A 27,239-nucleotide genomic window follows, 5' to 3' on the forward strand; every position below is an offset into this window, starting at 1 on the left:
AGGGTAGTAGTAGAGGGTTGCCTCTCTGGAAGCCTGTGAGCGGTGGTGTGTCGCAGGGGACTGATGTTGGGTGCTTTGTTGTTTGTCATCTGTATCAATGATCTAGATGATAATGTGGTCAACTGGATCAGCAAATTTACAGTTGACACCAAGGTTGGGGATGTAGTAGACGGTGAGGAATGCTCTCACAGCTTGCAGGAGGATCTGTGTCAGCTAGAAAACTTGGCTGAAAAGCGGCAGATGGAATTTAGTGAAGACAAGTGCAAGGTTTCGCACTTCTGTAGGACCAACCACAATAGGTCTGACAGAGTGAATGGTAGGGCACCGAAGAGTGTGATAGAACAAAGAGATCTGGGAATACAGATACGTAATTCATTTAAAGTGGCATCATAGGTAGATCAGGTCATAAAGAAAGCTTTTGGTGCGTTGGCCTCTATAAATCAATATATTGAGTACAGGAGATGCAATGTTATGTTGAAGCTGAGTAAGACGTTTGGAGTTTTAGTCATCTGCCTACAGGAAAAAGTAAATTAAATTGAAAGAGTACAGAGAAAATTTACAAGGATGTTGCTGGGTGTGGAGGATCTGAGTAATAAGGAATGATTGAATAAGTTAGGACTGTATTCTTTAGAATGAAAAAGCTTGGGAGGAGATTTGATGGGGGTATACAAAATTATGAAGGGTCTTGATAAGGTAAATGCAAACAGGCTTTTTCCACTGAAGTTGGATGGGACTAAAACCAGAGGTCATGGGTTAAGGGTGAAAGGTGGAAGGTTGAAGGGAAACATGAGAGGAAACTTCTTCATTTAGCAGGTCATGAGAGTGTGGATTGAGGTGCCAGTACAAGTGGTCCATGCTAGCTCGATTTCAACATTTAGGAGAACATGGATAGTAGGGGTATGGAGGGCTATGGTCCCTGTGCAGGTCGATAGGAGTAGGCAGTTTCAACAGTTTTGGCATGGACTGGATGGGCTGATTGGCCTGCATTTGTGCTGTATTCTCTATGAGAGTAAAAAAAAGAAAAAAAATACGTGTAGTGAGGTTATGTACATGGGTCATTCTACGTTCAGAAATCTGATGGTGGAAGGAAGAATCTAAAACATTGAGTGTGTATCCTCTGACACTGAGACCTCCTCCTTGATGATGGTAATGAGAAGAGGTCACGACCTAGGTGATGGGGTCCTTGATGATAGATGCTGCATTTTGGAGGCATTGCACCCGCGCTGCAATTTGCTTATTGCCACAATAGGTCCACAGCCGATACAATCTTGCTGGTTCTCCAGTTGGCCTTGGATTACCTGGGTAATAGCAATAACTATGCCAGGTTGCTGTTTATTGATTATAGCTCAGCGTTCAAGACCACTCTACCCTCGGTGCTAATCAACAAGCCCCAAAACGTGGGCCTCTGTAACAGCCTCTACCACTTGTTCTGGCAGCTCGTTCCACATACCCACTTGCCAAGTTGCCCCTCAGGTTCCCTTTAAACCTTTCCCTTTTCACCTAAACCTCTAGCTTTAGATTCCCCTAACCCAGGAAAAAGGCTGATACCATTCACCTTATCTATGTCCCTCATGATTTCATGACCCCTCAGTCGCCCTCACTCCATGGAAACACAGTCCCAAGTTATTCATTATCCCCTCCCTCCCTCCCTCCCTCCCTGCTGCTGGATACTACTGTTCATTCTTTTGTTATGTGCCATGTTCTATGACATGGGCGATCATGGTCTTATCCATGACCGTGATTGTTCTTGGCAGATTTTTCTACAGAAATGGTTTACCATTGCCTTCTTCTGGGCAGTGTCTTTACAAGACGGGTGTTCCCAGCCATTATCAATACCCTTCAGAGATTGTCTGCCTGGCATTAGTGGTCGCATAACCAGGACTTGCGATTGCACCAGTTGCTCATACGACCATCCACCACCTGCTCATGTGACCATGATCAGGGGGAGGGGGTGCTATTTCTTCCTAAGGGTGATCTACAGGCTAGTGGAGAGAAAGAGCGCCTTACACCTCCTTTGATAGAGACGTATTTCTACCCCAACACCCCTGTATTACTGGATAGTAATGTATAAAATCTGGAAAAAATAGTAAATTAAGAAGTGTGTTTGAATTATATCCAATAGTCTGGAATATCTGTCAGTCCAGCTCCTCCCCACCACCCCACCCAAGAGTTCTGGATTATTGGAGATTAAATAATCAGGTCACCAAAAGCTTGCTGAGCATTTTGTAGTTCCGGAGTTTCCTAACTACAGGGAGAGAGACTGAGAGGTTAGAGAGGGAATTCCTGAGTTAAGGCCTTGGCAGCTGGAGGCACAAATTCCTCTGCTGGAGCAGAGGAAAACGTGGATGAACAGGGGTCAGTGTTGGAGATTTTGTAGAGTGGCTATTGGGGTCGGATCTGGTCACTGATTAGAATAAGAGCTAGGGTGAGAACTTTGAAATGTTAATGAACTTTATGTTTGAGACTTACAGAGTGCTTCACCCTTTATAAGGTGGATTGACATAGATGGCAGATAATACTTCTCCCTCACAACTCCAGCAGCACAGGTTCGACACTAATCTCCAGCTCTGAGTGTTGCATGATCCCCTTCGAGTGCTCCGATTTCCTCCCACAAGCCTAAAAGAAAAGAAGTGAAAAACAAACTGCTGGGAGAACTCAGCAGGTCAGGCAGCATCTGTGGAGGGCCATGGACTGGGCAGTTTTCAGGTGAGGAGAAAGGGGTGGTGCAAGAATGCAGGCTGGGGCATCAACTGGCCACTGCTGGAGGTGGTTGGGTGGATTCTGAGAGAGCTGATGAGCATACAAGGGAATCAAGAGAGGGAATGAGATTGATGGGGATATTCCGAGAGCTCACTGGGCTGAATGTCCTCGTTCTGTTCTGTGTTAGAATTTGATGCCAGAGGCTTAATGGCCTGTTCCTGCGCCCTTTGTCTCTCACACTGCAGGTTCAGCACATCCTCCTGACGGGTCTCAAAGGCCACCAAAAGGTTCCTGGGAGAATGGGGTTGAGATGGAAGAAAATCAGCCATTGAACAGACTCAATGGTCCTCTGGGCATAATTCTGTTCCTATACCTTATGGTCTAATATTCCCTTATCTCAGTTGAAATGAAAGAGATACCGAGCAGGTTAGATGTAGGGTCAGCTCTCTCCCTCTCTCCACAGATGCTCTGTGACCTGCTGAGTAATTCCAGCATCCTCTCTTCTTACTCCTTAATCTCATTATTTGGCACATTAACAAGTACTAGGAAACATTTAGCAGAGCAAGGACATGCTGAAGGAGATTCAGACTTCAGAGGTCCAGCCAGGGTTAAGTAGAACTGACCGGTTTTGTTTCTGAGATGACCTATTCTTAGCTCGCTTCTTATCTCTCCACTAAATGAGAGTGTTGTGGAGTGTGCCTGGCTTTGAATGTTGATGATCCATTCTGTCTGAGGCCAGCTATTGGATCCATGCCTGTGCACTCATAACCTTGGCATCTGGTGAGAGATAAGACACTCTCAGACCGACTGAGGGTACGTCTCCCTGCCTACGTCTGCAGTGATACAGGCTTTCCACTGATGACCGGATCTCTCACTTCACAATGTTACAGGAACAAGGGTACACTTTGAACCTCTTCAACAGTCCCCTAGGATCTGGGCTAATCTGTGACATATTCGTCCCACATCATTTAATGTCTTTAGTTTTCAATCCCAGATTTAAAACTGACAACAGTTCACAACCCTGTAGGCCCCAGGCTCACACCACCATGTTTCTTTTAGTCGTTATTACTCTTCAATCATCAGTCTCCTGAACCAGCGTGGATAACTTCACTCACCTCAACACTGAACTGATTCCACAACCACTTTCAAAGACTCTGCAACCTATGTTCTCAATATTATCTGTCTGTCTGTCTATCTATCTGTATTTATTCATTATTTTATTTGCATGCTTTTGTGGTGAACTATGTGCCTGTCGGGACACGCCCCTGCTGACTGCTCCTGTGGCTCCTCCCACAGGCCCCTGTATAAAGGAGACCTGCGGCCTGAAGCTCGGCCTCAGTCTCCAAGACCTTGTATGATAGACACTCACTCCTGGTTCCTTCTTCCAGTCAATAAAAGCCGATATCTCGCCTACGTCTCAGTGTGAGTTATTGATGGTGCATCAGCTTTATCTTCTTTCGCACATTGATTGTTTGTCAATCTTTGTGTGTAGATTTTCATTGTTTCTGTTGCATTTCTTGATTTTACTGTGAACGCCTGCAAGGAAACAAATCTCAAAGTAGTATATGGTGACACAGAAGTACTTTGACAATAAATTTACTTTGAACTTTTGAACCTTGTACTGAGCACGGCTTTTGGCAGAGTGTTTGAAATTCTGGAGTGTAGAACTGTTTCCAATCCAGCCTGACAAGCCTGGCTCTCAACTTTGGGCTGCATTCTCTGATCCAGAACGCCAAACAGGATATTCCAGTCAAACTGTTCTCAGCAACGCTGGCTTAGTGGAAGGGGTTGGAGAGTACTAGCGGAGAGTCGTTTTACAGATTGGAAGCCTACCTATAGTGGTGTGCTGCGGCAACGGGTGCTGTGTCCTCTGCTCCTCCTCGTCTATGTCAATGATTTGGATGAGAATGTTGGCAGGTTTGCAGATGACACCAAGATAGTGTAGTGGGCAGTGAAGGAGATCGCCTAAGATTACAATAGGATCTTTATTTTATTAATGATTTTTTAAAATTTGGAGATACATCATGGTAACAGACCCTTCCAGCCCAACAAGCCCTTACCGCCCAATTGCACTCCCATGTGTTCAATTAACCTACTAACCCATAGGTCCTTGGTAGCACCCGGTGGAACACGCGTGGCCATGGAGAGAACGCACCAACTTCCCACAGGCAGTGGTAGAACTGAACTTGGGTTGATGGTGATGTAATAGCAATTTGCTAACCGCTGGACTACCGTGCTCCGGTATCAAATCCAATTCAGCTTTCCTTCCGCAAAGACTATTTTAATTCTGGTTAAATGTCATAAGGCTGGATTAATCAGAGTTAACAAACCATCCGCAGAACAACTCCCACCGTCCAGGACATGCTTTCTTCTCTTTGCTGTCATCAGGAGGAAGGTACAGAAGCCTCAGGCCTCACACCACTGGGTTCAGGAACAGTTATTACCCCTCAGCCGTCAGGCTTTTGAACAGGGACGATAACTTCACTTGCCCTGTCACTGAACTGTTCCCACAACCTAAAGACTCACTTTCAAGGACTCTTCATCTCATGTTCTCAATATTTATTGCTTGCTTGCTTGCTTATTTATCTATTTATTTGTTTGTTTATTTATTTATTCTTTATTCTTTATTTTTGTAGTTGCACAAATTGTTACCTTTTGCACATTGGTTGAATGCCCAAGTTATCTGGGCAGTCTTTCACTGATTCTGTTATAATTCAACAGATACAGTGAGAAAATGAATCTCAGGCTGACATGGGTGATATAAAAATACTTTGATAATAAATTTACTTTAATGTACTAGAACTTTATATTCTGTTTGAGCATGACAAACCTCAGGTCTAAACAAAGAGAAGTATAAGTTGATCACCCTTTATCCGAAAATCCAAAATCTGAAAACCAATGAAATCTGAGCTTATTTTGAGCACTGATGTGACGTCACAAATGGAAAATGCTGCAAGGCACCCAGGCGACGCACATGCCTCTGCTAACCTCCGAGAGTTCTGAGAAGTGAACGTGCACATGTAATGAACAGAAGTTAATGAAAAATAGAAAAACACCGCATTATGTGAAAAATGAAGGTCTCGAACGTGTATCATCAGCATTGAAGTAACCATATGCTGCTTAACAGTGTGCTGGTCATGAAACAAGCAGAGATCTATCCCAATGAACTGAAAGTTTAAAGTAATTGAATATTCAGCAGGCTGGTTGCTGAAATTGAAGAAAATGGACGACATTAAATTTTTAAAGATTTTTAACATTTTAAAGACAAAACATTTGCTAATCGCGAAGCAGCAGAGAAATTCATTGATGACTTTGCCAAGGATGTTGCAGATGACAGTCTAACACCAGAACAAGTATACAATGCTGATTAAAAACACAAAATGCTGACAGAATTCAGCAGGCAAGACAGCATCTATGGGAGGAGGTAGTGACGACGTTTCAGGCTGAAACCCTTCATCAGGAGTGAAGTAACATGGGATGGTCGAGGGGGGATAAGAAGTGGGGGGAGAGATAAAGTAGAGAGCTGGGAAGTGATAGGTAGGCTGGAGGGAAATGGGCTAGGGGGAAGGTGGAGAATTATGGGAAATAAAAGAGTAAGAAAGGTGGGGCTGGGGGGAGAATATAGTGAGGGGGGAAAAAGGAGAGAGAAAGAGAACCAGACTGAAATAATAGATAGCGATAGGGGTATCAACGGAGGTCTGTGAGTTGGATGTTCATGCCGGCAGGTAGGAGGCTACCCAGGCGGGAGATAAGGTATTGCTCCATCCACCTGCACGCGGCCTCATCTTGATGGCAGAGGAGGCCATGGACAGACATGTCGGAGTGGGAGTGGGAGTGTGTGGCCACAGGGAGATCCCGCCACTGCTGGAGGACTGAGCGCCAGTGTTCGGAGAAACGGTCTCCCAGTCTGTGGCGGGTCTCCCCAATGTATAAATGGCCACATCGGGAGCACTGGATACAGTATATCACCCCGCAGTTGACTCGCAGGTGAAGTGGTGCCTCACCTGAAAGGACTGTCTGGGGCCTGGGATGGTAGTGAGGGAAGAAGTGTGGGGGAGTGATGCTGATTATTTTTATATCATACCTAAAACCAAAAAAATACAAACACAGTGTGCTGTAACTGTTTAATGAAAATACAGCAATGTAGGTGGAGGCTGAAAGCCTGCCATTGTTTGTTGTTGTTCAACAGCTGATTCAGATTTTCTCCCGATGTTGCTTTTGTTACCTGGCACACATTATATTTTCATTACTTTAATGACTTGTAATAATTTTTGCTATTAAAGACATATGTGTGATGAGCAAGTGTAAGACAAAGACTGCTTACCAGCAGCACATAAATTCAGGGTCAGAAACTATTGCGGTCCCAAGCTATCTCATTATACAATGGATTCCAGTTAATTGGAACCACTTCATTTGGCCCAATTAAGCAGTTGTCCCAATTTGCTGAATAGTTAAAAAGGTATAAAAGGACAAACTACCATTCAGCTGAGCAACAAATTACATATATAAATAAAATACAGAGCAAATTAGAACATAATCAATACCTATACAGTACTAAAAAACTGTGTAGTAGTTCCTAATAGTTATTGACAGAGGAATTAATCCAGTATATGCTGCTATGTTCTTTTGCTTGAACAAAATCAGTGCAGACATCTAGTGTAGCTAATTGACTGCCTTCATACAATTTTTGACAATGGCATCCTCCAAATCTTCATTTTCATTGCAATAGTCAAGGTGATTGTCGATAACTTTAAATTTTTAACAAGCTCTTAACTTGTTGAAGTTTGTTTCACTCCCAGCCGTTCTTGGCACTTTAAAGTCTGAATGCTTGAAGTGACAGTGAGCAAAACAGTTCTGGATTGTCATACTGCTTATTTCTTGCCAACTATTGGTTACAAAAATCACTACTTTTTGAAGGGAAACGCATGCAACTGACGCTATCTAAAACTGTTCCCTCTAAACATGGTGTATTGTCTATCAGCCACACAAGTGCAACTGACATTAGTTAAAAACATTTCAATCCTGTCCCAATTAAGTAGCATAGTGTCCAAAGTAAACGAGAGGAATCACAGCTATTTCCTCAATTAGTTTTTGTTCTTTAAGAGTTGTCCCAAAAATGCAGCTGCCATGATGGCCCAATTAACTGGAATCCACTATATTGAAAATACGAAGAACCGTGAAATTCTTATCACTTCTGGGAACAGTTATTAATGGAGGGTTATGTGCTGAGTGCAGGTAGGTGGGACTAGGTGAGAGTAAGCGTTCAGCACTGACTAGAAGGGCCAAGATGGTCTGTTTCCGTGCTGTAATTTGTTATATAAAGCTGGTGGTGTGAGTCATAAGGCTTCTGCCCCTCCTGTCCAGTGGTAGAGGCAAGATTAGCGCATGGCCTAGATGGCCATGGTCATAGGAAGAGCAAGTAAACTCCATGCAGGCAGTGTCGGAGGTCAGGATTGAACCCCGGATTCTGGAGGTGTTAACTGATACAACATTGTGCCACTCTGATTTATAAGGCATTAGTCAGGCCACAGTTGGAGTATTCTGAGCAGTTTTGGGCCCTTTATCTAAGCATTGGAAAGGGCCCAGAGAAGGTTCACAAGAATTATTCTGGGAATAAAAGGATTAATGTATGAGGCGTGTTTGATGGCTCTGGATCTGTGCTCGCTGAAGTTTAGAAGAATGAGAAGGATCCCATCGAATCCTACCAATTATTGAAAGGCCTAGATAGAATAGATGTGGAGGTGATGTTTCCTATAGAGCGAGAGTCTAGGACCAGAAGGCACAGACTCAGAATAGAAGGACATCCCTTTACAACAGAGAAGAGGAGATATTACTTCAGCCAGGGGGTGGTAAATCTCTGTAATTCTTTGCCACAGATGGCTGTGGAGGCCAGGTCATTCGGTATATTTAAAGTGGTTCTTGATTAGTAAGGGTGTCAAGTGTTATGGGAGAAGGCAGGAGAATAGGATTGAGGGGGGTAATAAACCATCCATGATAGAATGGCCTATTTCTGTTCCTATGTCTTATGATCGTAATAAAATCAGGTCTGAGTGCAGTGTCAATTTTAACATCACATCCTTTATTCTCGATAGCCCACAGTTTTTCCCTCTGTGGAGGCTAGAAAATCCTATAATAATTTCAAACTCTTCTTTAACGCTTAAGAGAATCCAGGTCCAGTTTGCAGAAGGTGAATACAGACAGAAAGAGTAGAATACACAGCAGTACAGGTAGTGTTTGCGGAGAGAGAAACACAGTCAACAGTTCAGGCCACTTACCTGACCTCTCAGTGTCCAGACAGATTATGCCATACATAATTACACTGAGGTCGTAAAACAACAACAGAAAGCAGAGAATACACTCGGTGGCCACTTTATTAGGTACACATGTACACCTGCTTGTTAATGCAAGTACCTAATCATCCAGAAATGTGGCAACAGCTCAATGCATAAAAGCATGCAGACATGGTCAAGGCCAAGTTGTTCAGATCAAACACCAGAATGCGGAAGAAATGTGACTTTGACTGTTTGGTGGCAGATGGGGTGGTTTGAGTATCCTAGAAACTGCTGATCTCCTGGTATTTTAATGCACAACAGTCAGTTTACAGAGTATGGAGTGAAAAACCAAATAAAATATACATCCAATAACTGGCAGTTCTGTGAGCAAAAATGCGTTATCAATGAGCGAGGCCAAAGGAAAATGGACAAACTGGTTCAAACTGACAGGAAGCTGGCAGGAACACAAATAAATGCATGTTACAACAGTGAAGTGCAGAAGAGCATCTCTGAATGCACAACATGTTGAACATGTTGAAGTGAATGGGCTACAGCTGCAGAAAACCACACTGGGTTCCACTCCTGTCCTGAACAGGGTACCGTGTTGCAATTATAGAGAAGGTGCAGAGCGGGCAGGCAAATCAAATGCAAAAGCCACAACAAGGTAGATTGGGAGATCAGGTGTGGAAGTGCAATCAGAAGATCTTAGATTTCCTTATGAATTAGAATGAGGCCATTTGGCCCTTTGAGTCTATGCTAGTTTCAGGGCAATTCTATCAATTCCGTTTCTCTTCTTGATTCTATAGTCTATTTTCTGGCCGATGGCAATCAACTACTTCAAGTTCCCTACCATTTACCCACAGAAGGGTTAATTTACAGATGCCAATTAACCCACCAACCCTCATGTCTTTATGCTGAGGAAGGAAACTAGGCCACATGGAAGAAATGTAACATTTCCCCTAAACTTTCCTCCAATCGCTCTAAAATTATCCACATGGAATAACTCCAGGTGGTTACTGGGAGAACATGCAAACTCCACACTGACAGCAGCGGAGGTGAAGATCAAACCCAGGTTGGTGTTGTTCTGGCAGGGTGTTGATGCCCTCTAAGACTAGTCTAGTGGAGAGCTAATTCCCCCACACTTGAGTCTTCTTGCCCTGACTTATACCTGTTCAGTGAATAGACAGATTTGTGCACTGTGACACAAAGACTTGTTCTTTGTGTTTGTTCCCAGAAAGAGTTTCCAAAACCCGCACCAGGAGTGCTGTTACCCACAGGAAGCATTGTGGGATCACCCCAGATCAGTGCACATGAAGGCTTATGGAGATGTGGCTGAGCGACATCAATAATTTTGGCCAAGTCATTGCGTATACTCAAAGTGAATGTTCTTGATTAGTAAGGGTGTTGAAGGTTACAGAGCGAAGACAGGAGAATGGGATTGAGAGGAAAAATAAATCAGTCTTAATAGATTTGGAGCAGAAACGATAGGCCAAAAAGCCTAGCTCTGCTCCCATGTCTAATGGTTTTATAGACATCAAATTTGAGTTTGGGCTTGGAATGAAAGCCGGAGACTTCCCCAGCAACCTTCACAGAAACTTGTGTGTTCACTGAAGTGATGCACCGAACCTGTACACAAACCTCATTGTGACCAGGTGACCTGCTTTAATTGAGTCGATTGAGGGATTGTTTTTATACAGAACGCTGAGGTAAATCTGATTTACTCTATAAAAGCATGCACGCATGCTGAGCTCATTGACTTTGCCTCCAACTTTCACCCTGCCCTCAAATTTACATGGTTCATTTCCAACACCTCCCTTCCCTTTCTTGATCTTCCTGTCCCCATCTCTGGAGACGGCTTATCTGCTGATATCTACTATAAGCCTACAGACTCTCACAGCTACCTGGACTATTCCTCTTCCCACCCTGTCTCTTGCAAAAATGCTATCCCCTTCTCACAATTCCTCCGCCTCCGCCGCATCTGCTCTCAGGATGAGGCTTTTCATTCCAGGACGAAGGAGATGTCTTCCTTTTTTAAACAAAGGGGCTTCCCTTCTTCCACCATCAACTCTGCTCTCAAACGCATCTCTCCCATTTCCCGCACATCTGCCCTCACCCCATCTGCCCGCCACCCCACTCGGGATAGGGTTCCCCTTGTCCTCACCTACCACTACCACCCCACCAGCCTCCAGGTCCAACGTATAATTCTCCATAACTTCCGCCACCTCCAACGGGATCCCACTACCCAGCATATCTTTTCCTCCCCACCTTCTGCTTTTCGCAGGGATCGCTCCCTACGCAACTCCCTTGTCCACTCGTCCCCCCCATCCCTTCCCACCGATCTCCCTCCTGGCACTTATCCTTGTAAATGGAACAAGTGCTACACCTGCCCTTACACTTCCTCCCTCACCACCATTCAGGGCCCCAGACAGTCCTTCCAGGTGAGACAACACTTCACCTGTGAGTCGGCTGGTGCAATATACAGTGTCTGGTGCTCCCAGTGAGGCCTTTTATATGTTGGTGAGACCCAACACAGACTGGCAGACTGTTTTGCTGAACACCTACACTCGGTCCGCCAGAGAAAGCAAGATCTCCCAGTGGCCACACGTTTTAATTCCACGTCCCATTCCCATTCTGATATGTCTATCCATGGCCTCCTCTACTGTCAAAATGAATCCAAACTCAGGTTGGAGGAACAACACCTTATATACCGGCTGGGTAGCCTCCAACCTGATGGCATGAACATTGACTTTTCTAATTTCTGTTAATGCCCTTCCCCCCCTTCTCACCCCATCCCTGACATATTTAGTTGTTTGTTTTTTTTCTCTCTGTCTCTGCCCATCATTCTGCCTGTTCTCCATCTCCCTTTGGTGCTTCCTCCCCCTTTCTTTCTTCCGAGGCCTCCCGTCCCATGATCCTTTCCCTTCTCCAGCTCTCTATCACTTTCGCCAATCACCTTTCCAGCTCTTAGCTTCATCCCGCCCCCTCCGGTCTTCTCCTATCATTTTGCATTTCCTCCTCCCCCCACTACTTTCAAATCTCTTAGCATCTCTCCTTTCAGTTAGTCCTGACGAAGAGTCTCAGCCCGAAACGTCGACAGTGCTTCACCTTATAGATGCTACCTAGCCTGCTGTGTTCCACCAGCATTTTGTGTGTGTTGTTTTACTCTATAAAACCCTGGTTAGTCCACACTTGGGATATTGTGTTCAGTTCTGGTCACCTCGTTATATAAAGGATGTGGAAGCTCTAGAGATTTGCCAGGATGCTGCCTGGATTAGAGAGGATATCTCCTGAGGATATGCTGAGCAAACTAGGGCTTTTCTCTTTGGAGCAAAGGGAGGTGAGAGGTGAATTGATAGAGAGGTACAAGATTCAAAGAGGAATTGATCAAGTGGGTAGCCAGAGACGTTTTTCCCTGGGCAGAAATGGCTAATATGAGATGTCATAATTTTAAGATAATTGGAGGAAAGTTAAGGAGGGGGGGAATGTCAGTGGTAAGTTTTTTTTACACAGAAAGTGGTGGGTGCATGGAACACCTGCCTGGGGTGATGGTAGAGCTAGATATATTAGAGATGGACACATTGATGATAGGAAAATGGAGGACTATGTTGGAGGGAAGCATTAATAGGATCTTAAAGTAAATTAAAAGGTTGGCACAACATTGTGGATTGAAGGTTCCTTACCGTGATATCATGCTCTATGTTCATTCTGGGACCGTGGATTCAGGTAAAACTGATTAGCAGGTTGTCACCTCAGATGGTCTAGAGTTTCTTAAAGGCTATGAACCTGGCTCAATTTCTAAAACCTCCTGAGGTAGGATTTGAGCAGGCAATTTTCTGGCTCTGAGGCAATGGTGCTGCTCACTGAGATACAGATGCCCAATACATCCATGCTCAATCTGGGACGGACTAGAACCTTAGGATCCTTCATCCACCACTTCCCGGCATGGGTATCCCCATCACTGGAGGGTCTGTCCACCCTCACTTCACTTCTGTTGCCCTTAATTCACTGCGTGAGACAAGGAATTGAATTTCTAAACCAGATGTTTGGCATTACAGGTGAGAAGAATGCGCTGGGTGTGACTTCAAACACCCAAAAAAAAATCCTTGAAGCAAGAAGGAAGCAAGCTGTATAATTAATCTGTCAGAAAGTGGCTTTTCAACTGTTTGATATGTTGGGTCTTTGCGGTGAATTGTGTGTGTGTTTTCTTCTGGAAAGGCGTGACCAGACTAACCAGGTGAATCTGTCCATGTGAATGACACCCACTCTGTGCTGGTCTGGTGGGGACTGTGGCTGAACCTTGGTGTATGTGGAAAGGGGCAGACCCTGTTAAAAAGGCACCTGGTGTGAAACCTGTTGATGGAGTTCCACAGGTGTGTGTCTCTTTCTCTGGTCTCCTGTCTTTATTCAGGAACCCGAACCAATCCTGTTGCCGACACATTTTGATGCATCTAAGCAAGTCGGTGTCAGGTATCAAGTTCAAAACAAAGAAGTAAAACTTCCCATTTCCTGTTTTAACCAGCAGTTCAAGCATGATGTCATAGTCATGGAGAGATAAGGCATGGAAACAGGCTCTTCAGTCCATTGATGCATGCTGTCCATTGACACTCATCCTACACGAACCCCATTTATTTATCTATCTATTTACCTATTGATTTATTGACTGATTGAGATAAATAATAGGCCCTTCCAGCCCTTCGAGCCATGCTACCCAGTAATCTCTCATTTAATCCTAGTCTAATCATAGTCACTTACAATGACCAATTGACTTACCAACAGGTACATTTTTAATCTGTGGGAAGAAACCAGAGCACCTGGAGGAAACCCATGCGGTCATGGAGAGAACGTACAAACTCCTTACAGGAAGCAGTAAGATTTATATATCTCATATTTCTAATGGTCTTATGGGAATTTTCTTACATTCCCATAAGACCATAAGGCATATGAGCAGAATTAGGCCATTCAGCCCATCAAGTCATCCCTGTCATTCAATCATAGCTGATTTATTTTCCTTTTCAACCCTTGTCTCCTGCCTTCTCCCTGTAACCCATGACACCCCGGCTAATCAAGAACCTATCAACCTCCACTTTAAATATACCCAGTGACTCGGCCTCCACAGCTGTCTGTGGTGATGAATTCCACAGATTCACCACCCTCTAGCTAAAGAAACGTTCAGAGGGAGATGAGCCAAATGGGACAAGCTCAAACGGACAAATGGATCGTCATGGGCAATTTGGGCTGAAGGGCCTGTTTCCATAGGGTGTAACTCTGTGGCTCTACGAAGTCAAGACCACTTATGTCAGGATATGAGTTGTGGCGAGGAGATCTTTGAGATGCTCTTGTTAGTGAGCTCTGACCATATCTCTCTCCCCGAGGAACTTTGTTCTGCTCCTGGCTCTCAGCAAATGAGGCCTTGAGTGTTCAGAATTACAGTCGGGTTTAACATCACCGGCATACGTCGTGAAATTTGTTATGCGGCAGCAGTACATTGCAATACGTAGTGATAAAAAACTACAGTAAGTTTATCTATTAAAAAAGCTGAACAATATAAATAGTGGATGAAGAGAAAAATGTGAGGTAGTGTTCATGGGTTCAGTGTCCATTCATAAATCAGATGGCAGAAGGGAAGAAGCTATTCCTGAATCGTTTAGTGTATGCCTTCACTCACGTAGAACTGGAATTGGTTTATTACTGTCACATGTACTGAGAAACAGGGAAAAGGTTGCCTTGCACATGGATCAAATCATCACAAAAGTATTGAGGTAAAAGAACTATAAATAGTAACAATGCAGAATAAATTGTGAAATAAGACCAGAAGACAGAGGAGCAGAATTAGGCCATTTGGCCCATCAGGTCTGCCCCATCTTTCAAACTGGCTGATTTATTACCTCTCTCAACCCTATTCTCCTGCCTTCTCTCTATAACATTTGACACCTTACTAATCAAGAACCTATCAACCGCTGCTGTAAATATACCCAATGACTTAGACTCCTCAGCCACATGTGGCAATGAATTCCACCGATTCACCACCCTTGGGCTAAAAAAGATTCCTCCATATCTCTGTTCTAAAGTGATGTCCTTGAATTCTGAGGCTCTGCCCTCTGGGTTGAGATGTCCCTGTAACTGTAATCCTCACAATGTTCACTCTTCTTAGGCCTTTCAATATTTGATAGGTATCAAGGAAATTTCTTTATTCTTCTAAAATCTATTGGGAACAGGCCCAGTTGCATTTTTAGAAAGCATAGAAAACAGAGACAACATACAGCACAATACAGACCCTTCGGCCCACAAAGCTGTGCCGAACATGTCCCTAGATGAAGGCATTGAGAATAACATCAGCAAGTTTGCTGATGATACTAAACTGGGTGGCAGTGTGACATGTGATGAGAATGTTAGGAGAATTCAGGGTGACTTGGATAGGCTGGGTGAGTGGGCAGATACTTGGCAGATGACGTTTAATGTGAATAAGTGTGAGGTTATCCACTTTGGGAGTAAGAACAGGAAGGCAGATTATTATCTGAACAGTGTAGAGTTAGGTAAGGGAGAAATACAAAGAGATCTCGGAGTCCTTGTTCATCAGTCACTGAAGGTGAATGAGCAAGTGCAGCAGGCAGTGAAGAAGGCTAATGGAATGTTGGCCTTTATTACAAAGGGAATTGAGTACAAGAGCAAGGAAATCCTTTTGCATTTGTACAGGGCCCTGGTGAGACCACGCCTGGAGTATTGTGTACAGTTTTGGTCTCCAGGGTTAAGGAAGGACATCCTGGCTGTAGAGGAAGTGCAGCGTAGATTCACAAGGTTAATTCCTGGGATGTCTGGACTGTCTTACGCAGAGAGGTTAGAGAGACTGGGCTTGTACACGCTGGAATTAAGGAGATTGAGAGGGGATCTGATTGCAACATATCAGATTATTAAGGGATTGGACAAGATAGAGGCAGGAAATATGTTCCAGATGCTGGGAGAGTCCAGTACCAGAGGGCATGATTTGAGAATAAGAGGTAGGTCATTTAGGACAGAGTTAAGGAAAAACTTTTCTCCCAGAGAGTTGTGGGGGTGTGGAATGCACTGCCTCGGAAGGCAGTGGAGGCCAATTCTCTGGATGCTTTCAAGAGGGAGCTAGATAGATAGCTTATGGATAGGGGAATCAAGGGATATGGGGACCAGGCAGGAACCAGGTATTGATAATAGATGATCAGCCATGATCTCAGAATGGCGGTGCAGGCTCGAAGTGCTGAATGGTCTACTTCTGCACCTATTGTCTATTGTCTATTGTCTACCTTGGAAATAACCTAAGGTTACCCATAGCCCTCTATTTATCTAAGCTCCATGTACCTATCCAGAAGTCTCTTAAAAGACCCTATCGTATCCGCCTCCACCACTGTCGCTGGCAGCTCATTCCACACACTCACCGTTCTCTGTGTAAAAAACTTAGCCCTGACATCTCCTCTGTACCTACTTCCAAGCATCTTATAATCTGTGCCCTCTCATGTTAAAAAGGTTCTGACTATCCGCACAATCAATGCCTCTCATCATCTTATACACCTCTGTCAGGTCACCTCTCATCCTCCGCTACTCCAAGGAGAAAAGGCTGAGTTCACTCAACCTATTCTCATAAGGCATGCTCCCCAATCCAGGCAACATCCTTGTAAATCTCCTTTGCGCCCTTTCTATAGTTTCCACGTAGTGAGGTGACCAGAACTGAGCACAGTACTCCAAGTGGGGTCTGACCAGAGTCCTATATAGCTGTAGCATTACCTCTTGGTTTTTAAACTCAATCCCACAGTTGAGAAGGCCAATACACTGTATGCCTTCTTAACCACAGAGTCAACCTGCTGATGCACTATCAATAACTCCAAAAGACTGGAAGTAGAGTAAATACTAAAAAGCTTTTATTAGCAGTAAAATGTACCATGTCCATACTAAATAGTAAATACTAAAAAGTAAATACTAAAATAGTAAATACTAAAAAGCTTTTATTAGCAGTAAAATGTACCACGTCCATGCTGGATGACCGCCCTGGACAGTGGAAGGAGCAGTGACATAATTGCCTTTATCCAGGGGTCTGTGGGAGGAGCCAGAGGAGCAGTCAGCAGGGGGCCATGTCCAGACAGATATACATAGTTTACCACACCTGCGCAGCAGCTTTGAGTGTCCTATGGACTCGGACCCCAAGATTCCTCTGATCCTCCACACTGACAAGAGTCTTACCATTAATACTATATTCTGCCATCATATTTGACCTACCAGAATGAACCACCTCACACTTATCTGGGCTGAACTCCATCTGCCACTTCTCAGCCCAATTTTGCATCCTATCGATGTTCAGCTGTAACCTCTGACAGCCCTCCACACTATCCACAGCACCCCCAACCTTTGTGTCATCAGCAAATTTACTAACCCATCCCTCCACTTCCTCATCCAGGTCATTTACAAAAATCACAAAGAAATGGGGCCGATCCCTGAGGCATACCACTGGTCACTGACCTCCATGCAGAACATGACCCATCTACAACCACTCTTTATCTTCTGTGGGCAAGCCAGTTCTGGATCCACAAAGCAATGTCCCCTTGGATCCTATGCCTCCTTACTTTCTCAATAAGCCTTGTATGGGGTACCTTATCAAATGCCTTGCTGAAATCCAAATACACTACATCTGCTGCTCTACCTTCATCAATGTGTTTAGTCACATCCTCAAAAAGTTAAATCAGGCTCATAAGGCACGGCCTGCTTTGATAAAGCCATGCTGACTATTCCTAATCATAATATGCCTCTCCAAATGTCCACAAATCTTGCCTCTCAAGATCTTTTTCATCAACTTACCAACCACTGAAGTAAGACTCACTGGTCTATAATTTCCTGGGCTATCTCTATTCCCTTATTTGAATAAGGGAACAACATCTGCAACCCTCCAATCTTCCGGAACCTCTCCCGTCCCCATTGATGACACAAAGATCATTGCCAGAGGCTCAGCAATCTCCTCCCTCACCTCCCCCCAGTAGTCTGGGGTACATCTCATCTGGTCCCAGTGACTTATCCAACTTCAAGTCAAGTCAAGTCAAGTCACTTTTATTGACATTTCGACCATAACTGCTGGTACAGTGCATAGTAAAAATGAGACAATGTTTTTCAGGACCATGGTGTTGCATGACTCAGTACAAAAACTAGACCGAACTACTTAAAAAACAACACCGAGAAAGCTACACTAGACTACAGACCTACACAGGACTGCATAAAGTGCACAAAAACAGTGCAGGCATTACAATAAATAATAAACAGGACAGTAGGGCAAGGTGTCAGTCCAGGCTTTGGGTATTGAGGAGTCTGATTGCTTGGGGCAGAAACTGTTACATAGTCTGGTCGTGAGAGCCCGAATGCTTCGGAGCCTTTTCCCAGACGGCAGGAGGGAGAAGAGATTGTATGAGGGGTGCATGGGGTCCTTCATAATGCTGTTTCCTTTGTGGATGCAGCGTGTAGTGTAAATGTCCATGATGGCTGGAAGAGAGACCCCAATGATCTTCTCAGCTGACCTCACTATCCGCTGCAAGGTCTTGCGATCGGAGGTGGTGCAATTTCCGAACCAGGCAGTGATGCAGCTGCTCAACTTGATGATTTCCAAAAGCTCTAGCACATAGAAACATAGAAAACCTACAGCTCAATACAGGCCCTTCAGCCCACAAAGTTGTGCCAAACATGTCCCTACCTCAGAAATTACTAGGCTTACCTGTAGCCCTCTATTTTACTAAGCTCCATGTACCTGAGTAAAAAACTTACCCCTGACATCTCTGTACCTACTCCTCAGCACCTTAAACCTGTGTCCTCTTGTGGCAACCATTTCAGCCCTGGGAAAAAGCCTCTGACTATCCACACGATCAATGCCTCTCAACATCTTATACACCTCTATCCTCTTTCTTAATGTCTATATGAAGCAAAGTACATTAAGTATCTTTGCTATCTCCTCCAGTTTCATACACACTTTACCACTGTCACACTTGATTGGCCCGAATCTCTCAAGTCTTATCCTCTTGCTCTTAACATACTTGTAGAATGCCTTGGGGTTTTCTTTAATCCTGTCTGCCAAGGCCTTCTCATGGCCCCTTCTGGCTCTCCTAATTTCATTCTTAGGCTCCTTCCTGCTAGCCTTTGGATCTCTATCATTACCTAGTTTTTGAACCTTTTGTAAGCTTTTCTTTTCTTCTTGACTAGATTTTCAACGGCCTTTGTACACCATGGTTCCTGTACCATACGATCCTTTCCCTGTCTCACTGGAACGTACCTATGCAGAACACCACGCAAATATCCCCTGAACATTTGCCACATTTCTGCCGTACATTTCCCTGAGAACATCTGTTCCCAATTTATGCTTCCAAGTTCCTGCCTGATAGCTTATTCCAATTAAATGCTTTGCTAACTTATCTGTTCCTATCCCTGTCCAATGCCATGGTAAAGGATGATGCACCATCAATAACTCACACTGAGACGTAAGGCGAGATATCGGCTTTTATTGACTGGAAGAAGGAACCAGGAGTGAGTGTCTATCATACAATGTCCTGGAGACTGAGGCCGAGCGTCAGGCCTCAGATCTCCGTTATACAGGGGCCTGTGGGAGGAGCCACAGGAGCAGTCAGCAGGGGGCGTGTCCCGACAGGCACATAGTTCACCACAAAGGATATAGAATTGTGATCACTATCTCCAAAGTGCTCTCCCACTGAGAGACCTGACACCTGACCAGGTTCATTTCCCAATACCAGATCAAGTACAGCCTCTCCTCTTGTAGGCTTATCTACATATTGTGTCAGGGAACCTTCCTGAACACACCTAACAAACTCCACCCCATCTAAACCCCTTTGCTCTAGGAAGATGCCAATCAGTATTTGGGAAATTAAAATCCTCCACCACCTTTCTAGAATCTGTCTCCCCATCTGCTCCTCGATGTCCCTGTTACTATTGGGTGGTCTATAAAAAACACCCAATAGAGTTATTGACCTCTTCCTATTCCTAACTTCCACTCACAGAGACTCAGTAGACAATCCCTCCATGACTTCCTTTTTTTGCAGCCATGACACTATCTCTGATCAACAGAGCCACACCCCCACCTCTTTTGCCTCCCTCCCTGTCCTTTCTGAAACACCTAAAGCCTGGCACTCTAAGTAACCATTTCTGCCCCTGAATCATCCAAGTCTCTGTAATGGCCACAACATCATAACTCCAAGTGTTGATCCATGCTTTAAGCTCATCTGCTTTGTTCATAATACTCATTGCATTAAAATAGATGCATCTCAAACCATCAGTCAGAGTGCATCCCTTATCTATCACCTACCTATCCTCCCTCAAACACTGTCTCCAAGCTTTGTCCATTTGTGAGCCAAACGCCTCTTCCTTCATCTGTTCCATTCAGTTCCCAGCCCCAGAAATTCTGCATTTAAACTCTCTCCAATAGCCTTACCAAACCACCCTGCCAGGTAATTCGTCTCGCTGGGATTCAAGTGCAACCCGTCTTTTTGTACAGGTCGTGCCTGCCCCAAAGGAGGTCCCAATGATCCAGAAATCTGAATCCCTGCCCCCACTCCAATCCCTCAGCTACCAATTTATCCTCCACATCACTTTATTTCTATACTGACCGTCACGTGGTATAGGCAGTAATCCTGTGATTAATATCTTTGAGGTCCTGCTTCTCAACTTCCTTCCTAACTCCCTGTAGTCTGTTTTTAGGACCGCTTCCCTTTTCCTACCTATGTCCTTAGTACCAATATGTACCATGGCCTCTGGCTGTTTACCTTCCCAGTTAAGGATATCATGGACACGATCTGAAACATCCTGGACCCTGGCACCTGAGAGGCAAACTACCATCCGAGTTTCTTTCCTGTGTCCACAGAATCGCCTGCCTGACCCCCTAACTATAGAGTCCCCTATTACTGCTGCCATCCTCTTCCTTTCCCTACCTTTCTGAGCCACAGGGCCAGACTCTGTGCCAGAGGCATGGCCACTGTTGCTTCCCCCAGGTAGGCTGTCCCCCCACTCCACTAACTATTCAAACAGGAGTCCTTATTGTTAAGGGGGACAGCCACTGGGGTACTCTCTAGTATCTGCCTCTTGCCCTTCCCTCTCCTGACTGTTACCCACTTAATCTGTCTCCTGAGGCTCCGGTGTGACGACTTGCCTATAGCTTCTCTCTGTCACCTCTTCACTATCCCTAACTAGACAAAGGTCATCGAGCTGCAGCTCCAGTTTCCTAACCCGGTCCCTAAGGAGCTGCAGCTCGACTTCCGGGAGGCTGGGAGTCTCTCGGACTTCTCACATCTGACACCCAGTCCAGAACACCGGCCTCATAGACATACTTCCTGTTTCTATTCTTCACAGACAACCTACCTTGCCTCGACCCATTATCACTGAAGCCCTCTTACTCTGTCTCCCTCTACTCTGTCGCAAGCTTCTCTGGTGCCTGCTCTGTAAAGCTGACTCCTTTTAAACTTCATGCCGATCTAACTCGCTGACGTCCACGCACTTCCGCAGTCGTCCCTCGACCAAAAAACAATCAATTGATTTTGATCTTCCTCGACATTTTAATCGGTGGGATTGGTGAGAAATGGAGTTGATCATTACCGTGGCAGAGTAAAACTGATGTAAAAACTCTGCAATGTTAAGAACTTAATATTGGCTCATTAAGCATTTGAATCCAGAAATTTGAGTGGGTGCTCTATCTAAATATGTTTGCAAAGAGGCAGCCAAGCACACTTTAAGATTACATCAGCAGCTCCTGTCCCGTATCAGAACAAGTGTGAAAATATCTGTCCACACCAGTAAGAACAGTGGGAGTAAGTGTTCCTCTCCGACATTTTGGTTCCCCTCTCTGGAGTTCATTTAAGCTGGAGCAAGACCCAGTGGGCTGTGGGGCCGAGCATCTGAGAGATAGGCCCCTTTGTGTTCCCCAAGCTGTCAAGAAAACATAATCATCGCTGCACAAAGATTCCTCTTATTTACCTCACCTTCCAGTTGAAAGTATTTTAAACACATCCAAACTCACGTAAGCAGTCTCCTGCCTGTAGGAGTGAGCCCCATGGCTTGTCTATTTGCTGACCTGTTTAGAGCTTCTGCTTGCTGTTGACAGTAAGGAAACATATTTGGAGACCTCAGGAATGTTTGAAAGAAAATCTCAATCACTGAGGAACTTTAATAATATTGGGAAAGGCCTTAAGTAGTTTGAGAGAAAAAGGCTGTTTTTAGTGCAGAGTAGCCAGGGGCTTGGGGGATCACGAGGTGATAGCAGGAATGTTGAACCCTCCCAGGACCCTGGCTGATTGAGCCTGCGGTGAATTTAAAAACGGCTTTGTGCCATGTGTCCATGCTTCCTGTCGCTTTTAACAAGCCTCTGAGATCTCTTGACGTCTCCACCAACTCCAATGACCCGGATTTTCCTCTGCCAGGTGATAGATAGTAGGATCATTGATGAGAGGGGTGATCAAAGCATGATTCCTCTATCAATAATCCTTTATCTATCAGCTGGCCAGGACCATATTTCTCTGATCCATGGAATGGATCCGACTACTGTGTTGTCACCTTCCATCCCCCAGCCCCACCAAACAGGACTCTCCCATGTCCAACATCCCAGACATGCTGCCATTTATCTACAAGGGAGTTTGCACAGCTTGTCGTAAATGTACCTATCTATCTACCTGTCCAAGTCTCTCTTAAACATTGTAATTATACTCACCTCTACCACTTCTTGGCAGCTCAATCCACGTACCTCCCTCCGGGTGAAATAGTTCAACGTTCAAAGTGAACTTATTATCAATGTATATATACAGGATGTCACCATATACTACCTGGAAATTCATTTTCTTGTGGGCATTCTCAGTAGAACAAAGAAATACAGTAGAATCAATGATAAATCTGTAGCTAGATCAATAGATAGATGGATACATTGATAGATAGATAGATAGGTGGATACATTGATAGATCGATAGATAGATGGATACATTGATAGATAGATAGATAGATAGATAGATAGATAGATAGATAGATAGATAGATAGATAGATGGATACATTGATAGGTCGATAGATAGATGGATACATTGATAGATCGATAGATAGGTGGATACATTGATAGATCGATAGATAGATGGATACATTGATAGATCGATAGATAGGTGGATACATTGATAGATCGATAGATAGATGGATACATTGATAGATCGATCGATAGGTGGATACATTGATAGATCGATAGATAGATGGATACATTGATAGATCGATAGATAGATGGATACATTGATAGATAGGTGGATACATTGATAGATCGATATATAGATGGATACATTGATAGATCGATAGATAGATAGATAGATAGATAGATAGATACATTGATAGGTCGATAGATAGATGGATACATTGATAGATCGATAGATAGATGGATACATTGATAGATAGATCGATAGGTGGATACATTGATAGATCGATAGATAGGTGGATACATTGATAGATCGATAGATAGATGGATACATTGATAGATCGATAGATAGGTGGATACATTGATAGATCGATAGATAGATGGATACATTGATAGATCGATAGATAGATGGATACATTGATAGATAGGTGGATACATTGATAGATCGATAGATAGATGGATACATTGATAGATCGATAGATAGATAGATAGATAGATAGATAGATAGATAGATAGATAGATAGATAGATAGATAGATAGATAGATAGATAGATAGATACATTGATAGGTCAATAGATAGATGGATACATTGATAGATAGGTGGATACATTGATAGATCGATAGATAGATGGATACATTGATAGATCGATAGATGGATACATTGATAGATCGATAGATAGATGGATACATTGATAGATCGATAGATGGATACATTGATAGATCGATAGATAGATGGATACATTGATAGATCGATCGATAGATGGATACATTGATAGATCGATAGATAGATGGATACATTGATAGATCGATAGATAGGTGGATACATTGATAGATCGATAGATAGATGGATACATTGATAGATCGATAGATAGGTGGATACTAAGAACATGAGTTGTAGACTCCTTGGATGTGAGTCTGTAAGTTGTTGAATCAGCTCAGAGTTGAGGTGAGTAAAGTTATCCACACTGGTTCAGGAACCTGATGGTTGAAGGGTAATAACTGTTCCTGAACTTGGTGGCAATGACCTGAGGCTCCTGTACATCCTTCTGGATAGCAGCAGTGAGAACAGAACATGGACTCTGAGGGCCCTTCATGATGGGTGGTGCTCTCTTCTGGCAGTGCTCCTTGTAGATGAGCACAGTGCTGAGGAGTAAACTGTGTCCGCAACTTTTTTAGGCTTTTCTGTTCTTAGGCATTGATGTTTCCATACCAGGCAGTGATGCCACCAGTGAAGATACTCTCCGCTGTGCTCTGGGAGAAGTCTGTCAAAGTTTTAGATGGCTTGCTGAACCTGCACAAATAGTATCCCTTTTGTTTCTCAGGGAGAGGGAAACAAATGCTGGAGGACATCGGCATAAGGCGAGAGACGAAAAGATTTAAAAAGGGACAGCCGCTTCTTGCAGACAGTGCTGAAGGATTTGGAACAAGCTACTAGAGGAAATGGTTGAGGCAGGGGCAACAACATCATCAAAAATACATTTCAATAGGTTCATGGATAGAAAGGGTGTGAAGCAGGGTTTTCCAACCTTATTTATGCCATGGACCAATACCAATAAGCAAGGGGTCCTTGGATCCCCGGTTGGGAACTCCTGGTTTAAATGGATATAGGCGACACACGGGCAAATGCAACTAGCTTCCTTGATGCATCGGTCAGCATGGAAGAGTTGGGCCGAAAGGCCTGCATCCATGCTGGATGGCTCTATGACTCTAAATCCCTTTTGTATTTCTCCCCTCTCAGCTTAAACCTCTGCCTTCTCCCATACCTACAAAAGATAGGATTAAATATATAGGTCCTTTGAAGATAAAATTATAAAGTAATTGGGAAAGTAAAAATAAATATTAAAATTATTTTGAACTCCATGGAGCATGTGGGGATCCTCCGATATCCAGGCAATCTTTCTCTTTTCTTTCTTTCTTTAGATAAAGGTTAAGGGGAGGGGGGAGGATATATATTATTTTTCTCTTTCTTACTATTTTATCATCACATTTATTCTTTGTAATTTTCTAAAGATGTAATAATAAATAAACAAACAAACCTCTGCCCTCTAGTTTTAGACTCCCCTACCCTAGGAAGAAGATTTTAATGAGAGACAGGGCATTGAAACAGGTCTTTCAGCCGACTGAGCCTGTGCCAATCAACAAGCCCTGTACTTACACCAGTCCTGCTCTACCCCATTTTATTTACCTGCACCATCTGCCCCTCCTTGAACCACTTTGCTCCTGAATTCTGATGCTGGTTTGTCACGGAGCCTCCAGTTTTCACCCGTGCCTTGCTTTTCGTTGCAGATATCCCAGCTGATGTCAGACAACTGCCGGGAAGGATTGACTGAGGCTGTCCTCAACCGCTACAACTCAGACAAGCCGTCAGTGTACAGCTTCTCAGGCTCCCAGAGCACCTTCGTGACGAGTGTGGCCTCCAGCGGGACCTCGGCTGCAGCCTCCTTCTTTGTCAGGTAGAGTTCAAAGAACATATAGGTCTCCATACACTACCTTGAGATTCATTTTCTTGAAGGCATTTTCAGGAAAATAAAGAAGTAAAATGTATGCACAACTAGACATAATGAAGACGGACAAATAACCAATATGCAAAAGAAGACAAATCGTGCAAATAATAACAAATGTAAATACATAATATGGAGAATGTGAGTTGTAGAGAAATTCAAAGTGAGTCTGGAGGGATGAAGGCTTCCAGTGAAGCTGTGTGTTAACTGAAGCAACACTGATTGAGGTCTCCATATGAGGAACTAAACCCTGGGAAATGGTGAGGATGTACAGCAGGCCAGGCAGCGTTTGCGGAGGGAGGAACAGGGATGATGTTTCAGTGTGCTTGACGACCTTCCATCAGAATAGAATGGGAGACATTGAGTATCTCAGATACTGCTGGTCTCCAGGGGTTTGCGCACACAACGGTCTCTAGTGTTTACAGAGAATGGTGTGAAAAACAGATAAACACCCAGTGAATGGCAGTTCTGAGGGTGAAAACACCTTGTTAATGAGAGAGGTCAGGGGAGAATGGCCAGACTGGTTCAAGCTGACAGGAAGGCAACAGTAAATCAAATAACAGTTACAACAGTGGTGTGCAGAAGAGCATCTCTGAATGCACAACACATTGAACCGTGAAGTGGATGGGCTACAGGAGACCATGTCCATACACTCAGTAGCCATTGAGTGGTACAGGAGGTAACTAGCAAGTGGCCACTGCAGTGAAAATCTGATTTGCCGTTGCTTACCTACAACGCTCTGGTGATTTGTGAAGTGGATGGACTACAGCAGCATAAGACCACACTGGGTTCCACTTCTGAACCTAATAAATTGGCCACTGCATGTAGTCTATACTAAATGTCCTTAGCTGGCTGGGTGCAGATACATCCCTACCAAAGGAGGTGTAAGATGCTCCTTCTCTCCACTAGCCCACAGGTCACCCTTGGGGAAGGTGTAGCACCTGCTTAGCCCTCACCGCAAACCCCTCCCCCGATCAGGGTTCCAGAAAGCCATGACAGCAGGTGCTGGATGGTTGTATGAGCAAATGGTGCATATCACAAGCCCTGGCTATGCGACCACTGATGCCAGGCAGACAATCTCTGAAGAGTATTGATCATGGCTGGGGTCACCCGTCTTGTAAAGACACTGCCCAGAAGAAGGCAATGGCAAAACACTTTTGTAGAAAGATTTGTCAAGAACGATCACGGTCATGGAAAGACCATGCTCACCCACTTCGTACGACACAGCGCATAACGATGACTATATATCCTGAACTGTATGCTATGTATAATCACCGTGGTATACCTTGTGCTTTGTGCTCCACTACATTCCATAAGAATAAGAACATAAGACCATAAGACATGGAAGCAGAATTAGGCAATTTGGCCCATCAATTCTTTTCAGCCAATTCATCATGGTTGATCAAAGCCATTCTCCTGCCTTCTCAAATCCCTGGTTTAAATATAGTCAATGACTTTGCCTCCACAGCCATCTGCGGCAATGAATTCCACAGATTCACCACCCTCTGCCTATAGAAATTCCTCCTCATCTCTGTTCTAAATGGGCATCACTCTATTCTGAAGCTGTGCCTTCTGGTTCTACACTCCCTCAATATAGGAAGCAT

The 27,239-nt window shown here is 44.1% G+C and overlaps 1 protein-coding gene across 1 annotated transcript in view; it reads left to right on the top strand.

The window, feature by feature from the left end:
• kif26ba (kinesin family member 26Ba) overlaps positions 1 to 27,239 on the top strand; it is a 356,970-nt gene that overhangs the window by 115,836 nt on the left and 213,895 nt on the right. The window contains exon 4 of the mRNA XM_059985564.1: positions 25,421 to 25,587. Within this exon, the coding sequence (XP_059841547.1) occupies positions 25,421 to 25,587 (167 nt within the window). The remainder of the gene's footprint in view (positions 1 to 25,420; positions 25,588 to 27,239) is intronic.

This window comes from Hypanus sabinus, chromosome 12 (assembly GCF_030144855.1).
Source record: "Hypanus sabinus isolate sHypSab1 chromosome 12, sHypSab1.hap1, whole genome shotgun sequence".
Lineage (NCBI taxonomy): Eukaryota > Metazoa > Chordata > Chondrichthyes > Myliobatiformes > Dasyatidae > Hypanus > Hypanus sabinus.